We start from the raw sequence: 20,082 nt of genomic DNA, 5'->3' as shown, positions 1-20,082 counted from the left end.
ATAGATGGCAAATAAACATCTGTGAAAAAATGTTCAACATTTTTAACCTTTAAAAAAAAATGAGAATTAAAACCAAAATGAGATATCACTACATTCCTACCAGAAAACCTAAAATTTAAAAACCAAAGAAAAAAACAAATAAATAAAAATCACCAAGGGCTAGCAAGGCTGAAGAGAAAGTTTGATTATTCATACTGATCTATTTACATTGTTGATGGAAACACAGTAGTCACTCTGGAAAACAGTGTGACGGATTCTTTAAACACTAAACGTGCAGCTCCCATACGACCAGCAACTGCACTCTTGGCCACTGACCACAGAGAAGTGAAGACGTATGTTCACACCAAACCTTATGCATGAATGTTTATAATAGCAGCTTTATTTCTAAAAGCCCCAAACTGTAAACAACCCAGACGTCTTTCAGCGGTTTAATGGTTAGGCAAAATGTGGTCTCTCCAATACCACCATTGCTATACAAAGAAAGGAACTATTAATGCACACAACAACCAGGATAAATCTACAGAGAGAAAAGCCAATTCCAAAGAGTTACATACTGTATGGTACAGTTTATAGGGTATGCTTGAAATGACAAACAAAATTACAGAAATGGAGAATAGATCAGTGGTTTCCAACAGTTACGAAGAGGTGGAAGGGAAATGGGTGGGAGGGAAAAGAGGTGGGTGGGTATGAACAGAATCAGGTATACTGTGGTGAGAGAAATGTTCTGTATTTTGACCTTATCAATGTGATACTGCAGTGCAGTTTTGCAAGAGACCAAGGGGTGGGGGAGCAATGAGCTGAAGGTTGCATTAGCATCTCTGTACTATTTCTTTAAATCACGTGTGAATTTACAATTATTTCAAAATAAAAAGTTTAATTTAAAAATGAAGGAAGGAAAAACTAATCTGATCAGAACAATTTCATTTGATATACAACAACACTGAATATTACTAAATACTCAAACATTATTTTATAATTTTTTAGTTTGGAACAATAAGACATGTCCCTTGCTTTCTCAATTACAACCATTCTACAAAGCTTCATGTCTAACCAGTAAGAATTTAACTCACCTTCCACGCTGTCAGAACAGGAAGTTCCAATGCCAGTATCACCACTGTCAGAAGCTATACTATGTCTCCTGATATGGCTATTTCGCTGGTTAGATGGGACAGTTGTGGCCTGCCACAATGATTCATTACCAGGTAACCATGCTGATGAAGAATAATCTGGGCCTACAAAGGAAAATATGCAAAAAGTTAATAAATTTATAATGTCTATGAGTAGGTAGAAGACATCTTTTGGCCTTGTGAAAAAAAAATACAAGTAAGATAAAAAGCTTATTTTCTGCCAAAAATAACTCAAATAGATCAGTAATATCTATGAGTCACCAAATAAACTTACTTATCAGACATACACAAATTCGACGCTGACTTAGCAGCTTTCTTTGACTGAAGATATCTGATTTCTGCTTACAGATACTGAACTTTTAAACACAGAACTACTGTCTGATGTAAAATGTCAACTCTATCATCAATCTGTATGGAAATGTTAGTACTCTGCTCTGTAATATTTGATAGGTAGGCATCTGTGATCCCATATACAGATATTATCTGAGAACTAGGACTCAGGAAAAATCTAATCAAAGCATATTGCATGACAATACATGTAGAATGCACTTGTGGAAAGTCACTCAGTCGTGTCCGACTCTTTGTGAACCCGTGGACTATACAGTCCATGGAATTCTTCAGGCAAGAATACTGGAATGGGTAGCCATTCCCTTCTCCCGGGGATCTTCCCAAACCAGGGATCAAACCCAGGTCTCCCGCATTGCAGGCAGAATCTTTACCAGCTGAGCCATCAGGGAAGCCCAAGAATACTGGAGTGGTTAGCCTATCGCTTCTCCACAGGATCTTCCCTACACAGGAATCAAACCAGGGTCTCCTGAATTGCAGGCAGATTCTTTACCAGCTGAGCTACTAGGGAAGCTGGAAAGTCAAAACAATCTATTTTCTACTACAATAGCCTAACCACTTAAAATTTAAAATTATTTTGCATTATTTTAATTGATTCTATTTCTTTAGTTATCTTTCAATAAAAGTTTAACACCAGAGCATTTCCTGGCTCTTAATTTTCCCTTTTGAGTTACAATAAATCTTCACTGTTCAGCTAATTTATCACTTTCAATGTTCTCTTAAACTTCATTTTCACTTATGTTGCCCATTTTTACTTAACTGACATTTGCCTTTACCTGATTTATCCATCATTTTACCTTCTTGTTCATTCCTTCTTATCTACAATGTCTCAAAATATACCATGGACCAGGGTCAATCTGTGAACTATTTACTACTAGCCTGTTAACAATTAGGAACAGAAATAAAGGATAAGCACTGAAAAATGCTTATAGTAATTTGAAAGCAATTTTAAATCTTGAAATTTATACAAAAGCTATAGCAGTACATATCTTTATTAATGTTCAACACAGTGACTCTAAACCTGAAGACTGCAGACTTATTTGTGGGTGTTAACAAGTTCTGTACAAGAATTTTGAGACTTCATTTCAATTATACCCTTGAAAAGTAATAAGCACATTACAGATGACCTGAATAGCTACCTTAAAGCAGACTTATTATCACATAATTATAATGCTCCCATTGGGTTTTATGTTTGCAATTGCAGTTGCTTCCAAGTAATGGAGAAATGACAAGGCACTTATCATCATGATGTGAAATAAGACACCTTTACAGAATTATCATGTTACATGCTATCGAAATTGGCAGGCAAGGAGAACTTTCTAGCAGTTTAATAAACTCAAGAATCACAAAATGACAAACATATCCAGACAATTAATCACCATTATTTTACAATATTTATAATAGACACTCTCTATATTAATATCAAAACATATAAAGAGATTAATAATAAAACCAGAATCTATTTTCTACCATATTAACCCCAACATTAAAGCTTTAGTTTTAATAAAATACTGTATCAAATTATTTTATTTTCTATTTCTATGCAATTTATAAATTAAGTTTGAATTAACTCAAGTTTAAAAAATGGTAGCCAAAGAAACACTTCCACCAGCTTTGAGGTCCAGAACAAGTGAAAACTGTAGATTCTACATCAATCTCAAAACTGGGTTTATCTTAATTCATCTGATTAGGCACTCACATATTAAAGCACCAAGTGAAGGCGTTCTGTCACCAAAGGTGCTCTACTGTGATCTGTCTATTATCTGCACCAAACATCCTTCCTTTAAACAGTTCCTCAGGTATTAATAATATTCCATTTAAATGAACTCCAAGTCCTATCTAAACCATTATCAAAAAGGAAAAACAGCCCACTATTTTCTCTCCCAAGTGCAAACCTATTAGTTGGAGAAATATTTTTTTAGGGATAAAGAACATGGGCTTCCCAGGTGGCGCTAGTGGTATAGAACCCTCCTGTCAATGCAGGAAACATAAGAGACGCAGGTTCGATCCCTGGGTGGGGAAGATCCCCTGGAGTAGAACACAGCTACCTATTCTAGTATTCTTGCCTGGAGAATTCCATCCATGGACAGAGGAGCCTGGAGGGCTACAGTCCATAGGGTTGCAAAAAGTCAGACACGACTGAAGTGACTTAGCAAGCAGATAAGAGCATAAATAGGCTGGAAGTACATGGAAATGGCGAATAAAGATATGAAAAGATGTCCAACCTTAGTAATAATGAAATGAAAAAGACAACAATGCTTCTATCTTTAGACTTTTAAATCATCTATAACATTAAATATCACTGGCAAATATTTGAAATACCAATGTCAAAGTGCAGGAAACGTCCACATACTTTTATGGGTACATAAATTGATAGAGCATTTCAAAATTAGGATATCTGAAAACAGGTATCTCAATTTCAACATGTACCTAAATTTCAACATAAGACCTCCTACTAGGAATTTTTATAAAAAAAAATAACAGAGAAGTATAATAATATATAAGCACAAGGACAGTACTTCTTTAAATAAAAAAATAAATGCCTAGAAACAAAACACTGTCTGTAAGTTAGTTGATACTACTTAAGTGCTAAAAATAATTTTATTGACCTATTTTTTTTAACATGTAGTGACATCCAAAACGTTAAGTATGGATGGGAGAAAAGCACTTGCTGCTTATATAGTATGCTTCCATGGCTGCAGAAGAGACTGTACATTTACACATACGGAAAAAGGAGCTTTCAGGGAGCTCCACATCTAAATGCTGATATTAACTACAATGTTCTACTAAAGAAACAAATAGAGAAACATTTACTCTGTCACTAGGGATGATAATGATGATGATTATACACTATCATCTTAAGAAGAAAATGCTGATTACTTTTACTCATTCACAGGCTACATCAGCATTTGATTCTGAAAGGAACCAGTTACAGAGCAAGATATGTAAATTCAACAGATTCCTGGTCAACAATTTTATAAAAGTTGCGGTAAGACCCCTGAAATAAAGGAAATACACCTGTTTTTAGACAATATAACTATTTTGAGCAGTATAAAGTAGTGTTACACATTTAACCCACAACAACTCCACTCCATTTGTTGTTAACAAATCTTGACCCAAGGAAACCAATTGTATATAGAAAGGATATAAATTCCCCCGCCCCATGTACACACACAGACACACCAGTAATGGGGATAAAAAAAAAAGAGAAAAAACCCACCAAAAATGATACAGTATTATCATCAGAAGCTAGGAAGATGTTCCTAGCTTAAATCATTAACTATTACCAGGAAGAACGGCTCAACAAAACATCTGTAAAAGGTCAGAGATTAGTATTTTCACCTTTGCAAGCCATCTGATCTGATCTCTATCAAAACTTTCACCACTGTCATAAAGGCAGTAGCAGACAAAAGACCAGATGTGGCTGTGTTACAATAAAACTTTACAAAATGATGAAAAGCTAGATTTGACCGAAAGGTCATAGTTTGCAGATCCCTGATCTAGAGTAAAAAAAAAAATTATTCTAATTTGTAAATATTCTCTAAAATTCAGCTGATTCAAAATGAGTAACTCTAGCCAGCATGTTAATTCATTCCTTTATTCAGAAGAAATTCTAGTTCATCCTAGAGCACATACCAGCGAGTACTGCTGCTCTAAATCTGAAAATTCATGGCAGCATTATCGAAATTTTCTGTGGACTACCAATACCAGTAACTTTTTGGATTTCTTTTTCCAGAACAAACAGTCTCAGTTTGTAATAACAAAGAACCTTTTATATTCTATTACAAGTTAATCACTAAAGGGAGGTTGCCTATAAGCTATACGCACCTTATAACGACCCATCTCCGGGAAACCTCCCAGATAATGAGCATTAAGGTAAAAAAAACAAAAAACAAAAAAAAACCCTCTGTTCAGCTCACAGGAAACATCTAGGCCAGGCCCACCCTGAACAACTACAGGGAGGCTAACACATCCCCTCCAAAGGCTGATGATGATGTTGTTCAGTTGCTCAGTCGTGTCCAGCTCTTTGAGACCCCATGGGCTGAACCCACCAGGTCTCCTGTGTCCATGAGGCTTTTCCAAGCAAGAATATTGGAGTGGGTTGCCATTTCCTTCTCCAGGGGATTTTCCCAACCTGGGATCGAACCCATATCTCCAGAGTGGGTTCTTTACCACTCAGTCACTGGGGAAAGCCCCAAAAGCTGATGAGAACCACGCAATGTCTGACTTGACTCCCTCCCCACTGACTATAAAAGAAGCCTGAATTCTAAGTCAGGCCAGAGGATTCTATGGGGCATGAGCCTACCATCATCTGTTTGCTGGCTTTCCAAATAAAGTCACTACTCCTTGCCTCAACAACTCATCTCTTAATTTATTGGCCAGTTATATGAGCTTGGACTCAGTGACAAGCTTATTTGTATATTTTTTCTTGGGAGGCGGGGTGGGGAGGCATGCTGCTTGACTTATGAGATCTTAGTTCCCTGACCAGGGATTGAACCCAGGCCCTTGGCAGTGAAAGCCTGGAGTTCTAACCACTGGACCACCATGGAATTCCCCTGCATGGTTGAAAACTCTCTAACAACATATTAATGTGTATGATGATTAATTGTATGTGTCAACATAACTGGACAATGAGGTGTCCTCATATTGGGATGTTTCTATTAGACTATTTTTGGTCTTATATTTAAATTGTAGACTGAGTAAAGCAAATTGCCCTCCATATGTGGAAGGGCCTCCATCAAACCAGCTAAAGGTATGAACAGAACAAAAGGTTGCTGCCGCTGCTGAGTCACTTCAGTCGTGTCTGACTCTGTGTGACCCCATAGACGGCAGCCCACCAGGCTCCCCCGTCCCTGGGATTCTCCAGGCAAGAACACTGGAGTGGGTTGCCATTTCCTTCTCCAATGCATGAAAGTGAAAAGTGAAAGTGAAGTTGCTCAGTCATGTCCGACCCTCAGCGACCCCATGGACTGCAGCCTACCAGGCTCCTCCGTCCATGGGATTTTCCAAGCAAGAGTACTGGAGTGGGGTGCCATTGCCTTCTCCGAACAAAAGGCTGACACACCCCCAATAAAGAGAGAATTCTTCCCATCTGAAGGTCTTCAAAACAGAACACTGGCTTTACCCTGTCCTTTGGACTGGAAATGAAACATCAGCTCTTCCTGGACTTCAGGCCTTTCAGCCTTCAGAATGAAACTCTACATTCAGCTCTCCCAGCTCTCAGGCCTTCAAATTCAATTTGGAACTAAACCATTGACTTCCCTGGGTCTCCACCTTGCTGACTCAGCCTGCAGATCTTGGGTCTTGCCAGCCTCCATAATCACATGAATAAATTCCTTACAATAAATCTACTCCTTAAGTTATATAGAGATAGAAAGAGAATATAATTTTTTTTTCTTGAGTGCACATAAAACACTCTCCAGGACAGATCATGCCTTATGCCACAAAACAAGTCTCACTACATTTAAGATTTAGAACATACCAAGCCATCTTTTCCAATGATAATGGTATGAAATAATTTAAAGAAGAAAACAGAAAGCTCACAAATACGTGGTGATTAAACAACATGCTCCTAAATTACTATGAGTGAAATGGAAATAAAAAAATTTCTTGAGACAAATGATGGAAACACAACATACCAAAGCTTATGGAATGCAAAAGCAGTTCTAAGAGGTAAATTTATAGTGATAAATGCCAACATTAAGAAAGCTCAAATGAACAATCTAACTTTATACCTTAAGGAGCCAGAATAAGAACAAACACCAAAGTTAGTAGAAGGAAGGAACTAATTTAGGATTCTAGGCTTTCACTGCCATGGCCCAAGTTCAATCTCTGGTCAGGGAATTGAGATCCCACAAGCCGCGCAATGCAGCAAAAAAAAAAAAAAAGAAGAAGAAGCAAGGAACTGATAAGAATCAGAGTAGAAATAAAGGAAATAAAGACTAAAAAAGACAACTGAAAAGATCAATGAGACTAAACGCTATTTTAAAAAGATAAGCTGACAACTGAACGACTATGGAAAAAACAAAAGCCTCAAATACAATCAGAAATGAAAAAGGAGACATTACAACTGCTCACATAGAAATACAAAGATTATAAGAAACTGCTGTGAACAATCATAAGCCAACAAACTGGACAACTTAGAAAAAATGAATAAACTCCTAGAAACATACAACCCACCAAGACTAAATCATGAAGATAAAGAAAATCCGAACAGACTGATTACTAGAAATCAATAATCGAAAATCTTTCAACAAAGATACATTCAGGACCAAATGGTTTCAATGAGGAATCCTACCATTTAAAAAATTAATACCAATTATTCTCACACTCTTCAAAAAAATGGAAAGGGAGAGAATAATTCCAAGCTCTTTAAGAAATCATTGTTACCTATACTGAAGACAGATAAGCACACTACAAGAAAATCACAGGCCATCATCCCCAATAACATAGATACAAATATCTTCAACAAAATAATGGCAAACCTAATTCAGCAGTACATCAAAAGGACCAAACACCATGGTCAAATGAGATTTATTTCAAAGATGCAGGTATGGTTCAACGTGTGCAAATCAATAAAAGTGATATACCACATTAACAACATCAAGCACAGAAATCTATATCAATTCAACAGATGAAGGAAAAGTATTTGACAATATTCAACATCCTTTCAATATAAAACTCTTAACAAATTAGATATAGTGGGAACATACTTCAGCACAATAAAGGCCATACATAACTACCCACAGTTAACATCATATTCAACAGTGAACAGCTGAGGAGCAAGATCAGGAACAAGACAAGGATAGCTACTCTCATCACTTTTATTAATAAAGTACTGGAAGTTCTAGCCAGAGCATTTATACAATTATACAAGAAAAAGAAATAAAGGGCATCCAAATCAGAAAGGAAGAAGTAAAACTGTCTCTATTTGCACATGACATACTTCATACAAAAAACCACCAAAAAACCAAATCAGCAAATTCAATAAACTTACAGCATACGGAAATTAATACACAAAAATCAGTTGTGTTTCTATATACTAACAAACTACTGAAAAGAGACATTAGTAGTTAAGAAAACAATCCCACTTAAAACTGCATCAAAAAGAACACTTGGAAGTAAATTAAACCAAGGAGGTAAAAGATTTGTACATCAAAAATTAGAATACACTGAGATGAAATAAAGTGAAGAAGACAAAAGTGGAAAGATATTTCATGCTCATGAATCAAAAGAATATTGCTAAATTGTTCATACTACCCAAAGCAATCCAAATTCAATGCAATCCTTATAAAAATTTCAAAGGCATTTTTTTACAGAAATAGAAAAAAAAAACTAAAACCACAAAAGACTTTGAATAGCCAACTCAATCCTGAAAAAGAACAAAACTGGAGGCATCAAACTTCTGATTTCAAACTATACTATAAACCTATAGTAATCAAAACAGTATTGTCATTTAAAAAGATTCACAGATCAATGGAATGGAATAGAGAGCCCAGAAATAAACCCATGCATACACAGTGAATTAATTTACTATAAGGGATCCAAGAATATACAAGGGGAAAGGACGGACCGTCTATTCAATAAATGGTGTTAGGAAAACTGGACAGCCACAAGCAAAAGAATGAACTATTCCACCATCTTACGCCATACACAAAAATGAACTCAAAATGAATTAAAGACTTGTACATAAGACGTAAAGCCATAAGACTCCTAGAATAACTATACAGATATGCTCCCTAACATTGGTCTTGCAATGATTTTTTGGATTTTGACACTAACAGCAAAAATAAATGAATGGAACTACATCAAACTAAGGGCATTCCAGGTGGTACTAGTGGTAAAGAACTTGTCTGCCAATGCAGGAGACGTTCAATCCCTGGGTAGGGAAGATCCCCTGGAGGAGAGCATGGCAACCCACTCCAGTATTCTTGCCTGGAGAATTTCATGGCAAGAGGAATTCCGGCAGAGGAGCCTGGCAGGCTGTGTCCATAACGTTGCGAACAGTTGGACATGACTGAAGCAACTGAGCACAGCATGGCACAAATTAAAAAGCTTTTGAACACTTAAGAAAATTTAAAAAAGAGAGAGGAAGAAGGAAAAAGAAAAGACAATCTATGGAATGGGAGAAAATATCTGCAAACCATATATCCAATAAGAGGTTAATAACACAAAACATACAAAGAACTTATATAACTCAACAGCTAAAAACCATCCAAATAAACGATGATCTGAATAACATTTTTCCAAAGACACATACACACAACAGAATATTATACAGCCATAAAATGTAAGGAAATCCTGCCATATGCAACAACACGGATGAACCTGGAGGGCATTATGCTAAGTGAAAGGAGCCAGACAAAGAAAAACGACTAGTGCACGGTATAATACATGTGGGATTAAAAAACAAGAGTTGAACTCAAAGAGAGTTGAATGGTAGTTGTCAGGGTCCAAGAAATGGGGAAACTGGGAGAGAATGGCAGGGTGTCTTGCAGTTATAAGATGACTAAGTCTTAGAATCTAATGTAGAATACAATGACTACAGTTAACAACACTGTGTAAGCGAAATTTGCTAAGAGAATAAAACTTAAATGTTCTCAACTGAAAAAAAAAAAAGTAAACAGAGGTGATGGATATGTTAATCAACTCTAATCAGAATCCTTTCACAATGTACACACAAACCAAATCATCACTTTTTCACCTTAATACATTACAATTTATCAATTATATCTCAACGAAGCTAAAGAAAAAAAGAATCCAACATTTGGGAGAATGGGTCTTTGGAATGTTCTTTAAGCATTATTTCTAATAAGGAACTATTACAAATAAACCCCAAAAGGGAGAAAGGAACCGAATCTAGGCCATTAAAATAATGAAGATATAAAAGTCTAAAATGCTTATATTATCAATCTAAGTAAGATATAAAATACAATAAATGGGAAATTAAAAAATAACCTCAGATTTCATATCTTCTAGGAATTCTCTGAACTCGTTTTTTTGCCTGTTTCTAGCTTAGCATTCACTATATCAAATTAAAAGTTATCTGTGCAAGTATCTGTCCTCCTTCTAGACTGTAGTAATATTCACTAAGGGCAGGGACCAGTGTTCCAGACTTGACTCAGTGCTGCAGCCAGCATATATACAGCAAAGAGTCAAACAAACAAAAAATGCACAGAGCAACTGGAAAGAAGTACATCAAAATACTACTTGCAGTTTTTCCTAGATGGTAGGATTATCAGTAATTTGACTCTTATGCTTTGTATTATTACTTTAATAATCAGAAAAATAGGTTTTTTTTTAATGCTTAACCCCACCAATAACAAACCAAATAATTTAGTTATTAAGTACCTCAGCGATTCTATACCTGTGCTAAGTAACTATTAATGAAAGCCTTTGGAGATATGTTTTCCTGGAAAGGGTACCCAACTTATATGGCCTATTTTGGAACAAAATGGGTACATTCTAACATGTAAATCAAAGTACCATAACTTTTTAAAAATTGTTCAAAAATTCAAAATTACATATTAATGTTCATAAACTGAATTAGATTTCTACATTTAAAAAGAAAAAAATTTCTTCAAATTCAAAATAAAGAATTTAGAACAGACTGGTTCTTTGTTTTGGTTGATAGCTACAAGTCTGTATCAATAATACCACAATTAATTTAGTCCAGTAGCAGAAACAAATTAGGAAGCTTTTTAAAGCTGTAGGAGAGTCTACCAGGGAAACAAAGTAACTCAAACATTTTGACAAAAGACTGGTGCACTTTTCATAGGAAGGTATTCTCATCAAAAGAACTTTAGAAAAAGAAAGCATAAGTCCAATCACGTCAGACAAATTATTTGATCAGTCAGTGGGGAAAACATGTCCTACTCAGAATAGCATCTTATTCCTTTAAATCAGTAAGACATTTTAATTTACTTATGATAGTATCACAATGCTCTTATTTTTGCTAAACTTTTCCTTTTAAAGGAACAAGAGATTCATTCAGATTTCCCAAAATGGCAGAAGAATCATGAAATGACCAAATTATCTATAGAAATTGATCTCCTCCAGGCTGCATTCACATTTGTCTTCTCCTTTAAATATAACTACAGTTTTTTTAAAGGACACGGTATTTTATATGCCTAGAACACTGGAGATAATTAACAAAATGTCATGATTAAAATAACATTCTAAGCTTTAATTCAGATTGAATGAATTCAACTTGAGAAGAATGACATGCTGTATCTCTAGTCAACATAATCCAGAATCACAAAGCAGTCAGAACTAGACATGACATGAATACGCTTACCAAGTGATATAAGGAAAATTTTTTCACCCAATTGTTATAAGACTACACTACTAAAATGGGAGTTACTCAATTTCTAGATATGGGCACTTTAAAAATAACTTAAAATAAGGCTCAGTGATCTCTGAAATAAAATCTTACCTAGGTCCTATCATATTACAGTAACTGAATGACTATGTAGAATCTGCTCTCCCTAGAGAAAAGAGCATTTCTATAAGAACAGCAAAAATTCCCAAGACACCGTGCATTGGGACTTCTCTTTGGAAGACAATATGTTACATTTTTTAACACCAATTTTGATTATTTTAAATAGAATACTAAATACATTAAATATTAAATGTCCAGTATTTAAATACTAAATAGAATATTAAATATTAACTTATTTAATAACTATTAATATTTCTCACACTGGAAAAAACAGGAAGATGAACATCAAATGAATAAGTTATCTATTATATATTCTTTCTGAAGCTTCTTTTCTAAATTGGAAGCAAAAATTCATACAATATCAAGTCTTCCATAATATGCTAACATAACTGTAACTGCATTTAGAAGAACTAACCTTACTGAATTTTAAAAATGACAACACTAAGCCGAAAAACAAAAATTGACAAAGCAGATTTATAGTTTTAAATAAAAAGCTGAATATATAATACAAACCATGAATACAAAGTACAGTGTTTTTCTTAAATGCAGGTTATCACCATTCAGTGCATTGAGACCAACTCTTTTTAATAAAACAGAACAAAATGGAAAATATCAAAGCATATTTACCCTTATTTGACATAAGATAAACAAATCTCATGATATAACATCTCTGAAATGTTAACAAGTACAAAGCACTTCTGCACAAAGTTCAGAACAGTAGCCTTCAACTGCCCCATTCTATTATCAGTAGAAACCAAGTTAAAAAGAAAGAAACCCAGGGAACACAACCAAAAACCTTCTTTTCCTTATCTCATATGTCTAATCAGTTTCTGAACCTCTTCAGTCCATTTTAGACGTATTCACTGAATTACGTCTCTCCTCTCCTTCCCCCGTCACAGATTATGGCTTCTGGCTCAACTGCTAGACAGACCTCCTGCTGCGGCGGCTGCCCAAGGCAGCCTCTACCCTACTATCAGAAAATACACTTACATCATTCTTTTGCTTACAAAAGTCTGTGGGTTCCTTACTGCATATTAAATAAAACTCAAACTCCTTAACTTTGGCAAAGTTCTTCATCAACTGGCAACCTCATTTTCTAACACTTTACAACTCCTACCTCCCCAGCTCCAGCTCCCAACACTCTATAGCCGCACATACCTAACCACTGCCTCCAAAGAGATCAGGTCCTTTCTGACTCCAAGCTACTTCTCCTCTCTCTCTTCTTTAAGAGTCTCGATTCAGAATTAACTTGCTCTAAATGTTTTCTCTGATTCTTTCAGGGAGTATTAAAATAACTACTACTTTGTACTCTCCCAATATATCATTTAAAATACCATAACAACATTTACTAATCTATATTAACTCATATTTATATGACTTTCTTCCTCCTTACCAAATAGGAACAGTGAAAGGCAACTTTTTTTAGTCTCTAGCACAGAGCTGCACATTTAAGACAGGGTCTCAATAAATGCAGTGTTATAACCACTGGGTAACCAATAAATGTTCCTAGTATAAAATAAAATTTTGGAAGGTTTATAATTAGATCTTAAAAATATTCTTTCTTTTAGAAGGATTAAAACAGGGTTGGGGGGTGGGTTGGTAGTCTATTTTAAAATCCAGGAAATTTTAAGCTATCCCTTGAGACAGTGTACATTTAAGCATCTATTTAAAGATCAGTAAATATTTTCCAAGGCAGCTAAAAAAAAAAAAAAGAGAAAAAAACTAATAATTAAAAGTGATTTGAGGGGCTGTTGGCCTAAATTTCTAAAAAATGGGGGAAAACAATCTTCAAAAATCATAAAAGGCACTAAAAAAGTCACCAAAAAATTAAATAGAAGATTAAAACACAGAAAAATATCCACATTAATAGTAATCAGGAAAAGAGAAACAGAAAATCCACCCCACTGGAGAATACCTAGGTAAAGTGACAAAAAGCTAATACCATAGAGGTATCTGTTATTCATCCCACTCTTCTACTTCAATTCAGTACTGTTTATCTCTAGGGTAAGTGACTCCAATTACCTTAATTTTTCTTTAATTATAGAATTAATAGCATAGCATAGTGGGAAAAAATGTGGACTATGAAACTAGACTGCCTGGGTTCGAGTTATGTACCACTCTCAGAAGCAGTGAAATCTTGAGTAAGTCAGTTAGCCAATCTGTGCCTCCATTTCTTCATATGTAAAAAGAGGAGAAAAAATTATAGTGTCTATCTTTTAGAGCTATTGTGATAACTGAGTTAATATGCAAAGATATTTTTCAAAGGGCTAAACATAAAAACAGACACATAGATCAATGGAACAGAGTAAAAGGCCCAGGAATATTCTCCTCAATAAATGGTATTGAGAAAACGGGACAACCACATGCAAAAGAATGAAACTAGACTTTATCTAACACCACATATAAAAATCAACTCATTGGGTTAAAAAATGTAAGACTTGAAACCATAAAAGTCCTAGAAGAAAACACATGGGGTAAGCTCCTTGACATCAGAATTGGCAATGTTTTTTTTGGATGTGACATCAAAAACAAAGGCAACAAAAAGCAAAAATAAAAAGTATACTACATCAAACTAAAACGCTTCTGCACAGCAAAGGAAATTATCAACAAAATGAAAAGGCAATCTGTTGAATGGGAGAAAATATTTGCAAGTCATCTATCTGACAAGGGGTTAATATCCAAAAGAGAGAACTAACTCACACAACTCAATAGGAAAAACAATAATAATAATAATAATCTGATTTAAAATGGGGAAAGGAACTAAATAAATATTTCTCTAAAGAAGCTATACAAGGGCAACAGCCATGTGAAAAGGTGATTCAGATCACTAAGTGCAGGGAAATGCAATTCAGAACCACTATGAGATCTTCATTCCTATTAGAATGGCTACTATCAAAAACATAATAACAAGTGTTTGCAAAAATGTAGAGAACAGAGAAACCTTGTACACCATTGGTGGGCATGTAAACTGGTACAGCCACCACAGGACAGTATGGAGGCTCCCCATACTGAAACTAAAAATACAACTATCATATGATCCAGCAATCCACACTTCTGGGTATACATCCAAAGAAAACACAATCACTGTCCCAAAGAGATATTAATATCTACATCCCCCACCCCACCCCCACCGTGTTCACTGCTGTATTATTTATAATAGCCAAAACACAGAAACTACTAAAGGGCCCATCAACAGAGGAATGACTAAAGAAACTGTGTTTGTACAGAATGGAATATTATTCGGCCACAAAAGAAGAAAATCCTGCCATTTGTTGCAAGGTGAATGGACCTTGAGAACATCACACTAAGTCAAATAAATACCCAGAGACAAATGCTGTATAATCTCATTTACACACAGAATCAAAACAAAACTCATAAAGACAGGCAACAGACTGGAGGCTTCCAGGAGCAGGGAGTGGGAGGGTGGGAGAAAAGGATGAAAGCCGTAAAAAAGTAGAAACTTCCAGGTATAAGATAAATAAGTTTGGGGATATAATGTACAGCATTGTGACTATAGTTAACAGTACTATACCATATATTTGAAAGTTACTAAGAGAGTAAATCTTAAAAGTTCTCATCACAAGGGAAAAAAACTATTAATATGTGTGGTGATGGATGTTAACTAAGCTTATTATGGTAATAATTTTGAAATATATATATATTTCATTCACTATATTGTATACCTTAAACTAATACAATGTTATATATCAATTACATCTCAATCAAACTGGGGGGAAAAAATCCACCTCAATTTAAGTTAATTGGCTTTCCTGCATTTAAGGATTTCAATAAATTGAAGTTTAAATAATTAGCAGCTAGTATTCTTTGCATTCTAAATATAAAAATGATATCTGGAAGTTATTCATTAACTATTATTATTAAAACTACTATTATTAGTATTAGTACTAAAATTATTAATAAAACTAATTTTTAAAAACATTACCACCAAAGTTATAACACTATATAGTCTTCAAATGTGGTTCTAAATTTTCTTATTTGCAATTTGAGTATAACAAGGAAGAGCTTTAAACTAGGTTGGTTCCAGCTGAGGTTAAAATTAACTCAATAAGGCCAAGATCAGATGAAAATAAATGGTTCACCTTTCACGTAAAAAGTGTGAATCCAAACCAGTAATATTCTCATCATGTAAGACAAGGAACTCAGGAGGGTTAAGGTAGCAAACAATATAGGTAAGACTATCTCTTTCTATGAAAAAAATTTTATGTGCTTGTTGATTTCATATGTGGAGAGGCCACAGATATCCTATCTTATATTCTGGTTACATGAAATGCTGTATTCAAAACAGAATTTTTGGAGCTATTTGGAATGAAGGCCACATAACTAATTTAGTCTCTCAAAAAGCCTTTGTTTCTATCTATAACCTGGAAAAAATAGGTATGATTAAAAACTAGTAAGAGGTTTTTTTAATAAAACCACTATAAACAGGAGGGAATATAACAAGTGGTATTCCAGAGAGGTTTACCTCTGTCTTTGAATGCAACTATTTCATAATATCAATTAATAGAGAAAATATTCTACATGGTAGCAAATTAAGTCCAAACTTAAGAAGGATCATCAGCACCCAGGAAGAAATAAACGTCCCAATAAAAATAAACACTGCTAAATAAAGTTGCTAGACCTAATGAAAATTCACATAGCCACTGGTCTCCAATGAAAGCAGAGTAAGCTCATTATTTCTCAGTCTTTAATTTTCCAATACTTAAGAGCCAAAACTAAAACAGAACTTCAGTTTCAAAACACTCCAAAATAAAGTTTTGACAAAATTTATAAAATTACACCCCCAAATTTAAAAACTTCATTTCCAGTCAAACTTCTCAGTACATTATTCTTAAAAGGAGATAGGATGTGCAGAATTAATGAAAAAGCTTCAAAAAAGCTTCAGTAATGTCATGATAAAGCAATGTTCATTGACTGTGATCTATAAACACACGATCTCTGCCTCTACACGACAGTAAAACCACCTTATAGAAAACTTTACACTTTACATGATACGTAGTCCATGTAGTCTCTGAGGTGGTTGTTTCATCCCATTCTTTCAGAAGGTTAGTCAAAAACTAGAGTTCACTTCAGAATTCTGAACTTTAGTACTGAAACAGCATCAATAAAGCAATGAAGACATCTACTATATAAAGAGGGCATAAAACTTCCTGATCTTAAATCTACTCTCTTTAAAGTAATTTAAAATCTCTTTAAAGTAATTTAAAGCTTTACCCAGTTCAGATGCCCTGGGCAGAATCCTATAGTCAAGATTCAGCCAACTGTTCAGCGTGAGGAGTTCCAGGAGACACTACCCCTAGTTTCAAAACTGAATGTCCCAGGCAAACCCAGACACTTGGTCACCCTAGCCTGATTAAGTGGTAAGGGCAAAGAAAGCCACCCAAACACTTACTAAGCACTTATATACCAATCCTATAAATCCAATAAAATGGGCTGATTGGATTAGAGGATCTTTAATCCCTACTAGTCTAAACATTTTAAAGCTCTCACTGAAACTAGGCAGTGGCACTGATCTATTCTCCCTGTCACATCTTACTTGGCCTCTTGGAAGCATGTGACTCTGACTCTTCCAGAAGGTTAGCTTTTGACTCTTGACTCCTTCCTTCAGTCTTCTCTCCTCTGGAACATTACACTCTCCCAGTTTCACTCCTACTCACTGGTGGCTGCTCCTTCACGGTCTCTCTGTGGCTGGATCTTCTTCCTCTATCTGACTAGAAAACGTTAACCTCTGCTGTCTTCTGGATACTCTATGTGATCGTGTTTAAACACCATGTTCAAACTCTCTACCTCCAGCTCTCCCACCTCCCCACTGAGATCCAGACTTCTATGCCCAACATCTCACCTGAACCTCTAAAACACAACTCAAACTCCATCCGGGACTAAAACAGAACTCTTAATTCTACTTACTCCCTCACCTTCCCCACCTTACGAAATGACACTACCATCCATTACAATTACTGAAGCCACCACTAAGACTTCATCTTTGATTCCTCTTTTCTTCATTTGCCACCTCCAAGCCATCTGTAAATCCTGTTAGCTCGATTTCTCAAGTATATTCCAGACTCACTCTGTTCTCTCCAGTCCACTCTTACCACTCTAATCCAAACCATCATCTTTCACCCAATAACTGCAGTGACCTATCAACCAGTTTCTCTGCTACCAATCTTTTCTGCATCCCACCACAATTTCCTCCTCCCACGAAACAGCCAGGAGTGATCTATCAATGCCTAACGTCTGCTTCATCTCCCCAGTACGTAGAACAAAAAACAAGGTCTGCCTTGCAGTAGCACTCAGTGTGCTAAGTGAAGAATGAACAGTCATCTCCCTAACCATCCAAAACTGCCTTCCCCTCACATAGAATAGAAACTAAAATTCTTTCAAATTCTTACAGGACTCCCTCACCTCATATCCCTGGTCACTATGCTCCAGACTCACTGATATTCTTCAAATTCCCCAAATTCATTTCTAGCCTGGAGCTGTTTATTTACCCTCTGCCTGAACACTCCTGCCCTAATGTCTGGCTCCTCATCACTCAGGTCTCAGAGCAATGTTACCTCCTCAGAGAGGCCTTGTCTACCCAGATCCACCCATCCTATATCATCTCACTCAGCTCCCTTTTCTTCATAGTACTTAACATTAGCTGAATCATCGTGTTGTTGGTTTACTTACAAACCGTTTCCTCCCTACTAGCATGTAAGTTCCCTTGGAGCTGGGAACGTTCCTGTTCAATGTTGCACTCCCAGAGGCCAGTACAATGCCTACCACACAATACATACTGAAAGAATGACTCAAGTTTACCAAGTAGTTATGTACGTGCCAAGCACTATGCTAGGTAACAATGAATTTTTTTAAAGAAAAATAGAAAATGCAAGTAAAATATTAGTATGAAGAGCAATTTGATGTTCTTTTATGTTGATCATCCTCATTCTTAAAATGACCGTATACAATAAATCCCACTCTGTAGAATATTATTTTGCCAGTGTAAATATATATATCCTTAAAGTAATAATAATAATTAGCATATCATTATACCTTTAGAAGGTATCTAAATGATTGCATTATTCACTTTTAATACACAATTTGAGGGAACTAATTAAGATAAAATGCAGTAAAATCTGAGAGCCTTCATTTCATCTTCTCAAGTACACACAGACACATCTGATCCAGTCAGGAAACTTGAGACTGTAAAATACCTTCTGTTCTCAACATACAGAAACATTCACAACAGAGGCTGTCAACTCACCATTTATTTCCTGGCCTCAGATTAGTTTACCACCTTCATCAAGCCAAGAAGCTATCAGTAATAATCAGGTTCATTTCACAAAAGTCATTACTAAAGCTGAGATTAACCACTCATCCCTGAAAGCCTATTATAAAAGAACATGCTCAACTGAGTTTAGGCAGAAGAGTTATGTTTCATTGGTATCATTGTACTTTTGGGTTCATTTAATTCAAAACCACAGAAAGACTTAGCATTTGACATAATCATACCAGTTACTACCACCATCATTATGACATCACTAAACACCTTATAGCCAGGCATCAACTAGGGAGAGGCAGTAAGGCACTAAGGCTCGAGGCACTCAAATGACACTTCTTCAGATCGGGTGAGTATTTTCTATAACATTTTAATTTTAGCAGACTTTAAAACTGTCCTATCCTACCTCCAAATGTTTTAAGGATTAAATATATTAATACTTTGAAAGTATGATTTATAAAAAGCAACAAATTCAATATAACTAAGTGCAAGTACTCAAAATATCACCATATCATACTAGATGTTTAAACCTAAGGGAAATAATCCAGCTTTCATCCAACTTTGAAACTATTATACATTTTGAATAATGGAGTATTCTCAAATACACTCAACCAAATCATAAAAAACATAACACATGTTCTACTTAAAATTAAGTTTTCTATGTATTCAAAATGGATAACCCTAAAGGATCTATTGTATAGCTAGCTAATGGAACTCTATTCAGTGTTATGTGCCAGTCTGGATGGGAGGAGGTTTAGGGAAGAATGGATACATGTATATGTATGGCTGAATCCCTTTGCTGTTTACCTGAAACTATCACAACATTGTTAATCGGCTATATCCCAATACCAAAAAAAAAGTTGAAAGTTTGAAAAAATTAAAATAAAAGCAGG

General features: G+C 35.4%; 1 protein-coding gene across 2 annotated transcripts in view; it reads right to left on the bottom strand.

The window, feature by feature from the left end:
* Nucleotides 1–20,082, bottom strand: part of CEP85L (centrosomal protein 85kDa-like) — a 150,534-nt gene that overhangs the window by 127,014 nt on the left and 3,438 nt on the right. For both annotated transcript variants that reach the window (XM_010861804.1, XM_010861805.1), the window contains exon 2: nucleotides 1,071–1,232. In XM_010861804.1, coding sequence (XP_010860106.1) covers nucleotides 1,071–1,232 — 162 coding nt within the window. The remainder of the gene's footprint in view (nucleotides 1–1,070; nucleotides 1,233–20,082) is intronic.

This window comes from Bison bison, unplaced genomic scaffold (genome assembly GCF_000754665.1).
Source record: "Bison bison bison isolate TAMUID 2011002044 unplaced genomic scaffold, Bison_UMD1.0 scf7180017864473, whole genome shotgun sequence".
NCBI classification, from domain to species: Eukaryota; Metazoa; Chordata; class Mammalia; order Artiodactyla; family Bovidae; genus Bison; species Bison bison.
Note: the sequence above shows the minus strand (reverse complement) of the source record. Positions and strands in the feature narration are given on the sequence as shown.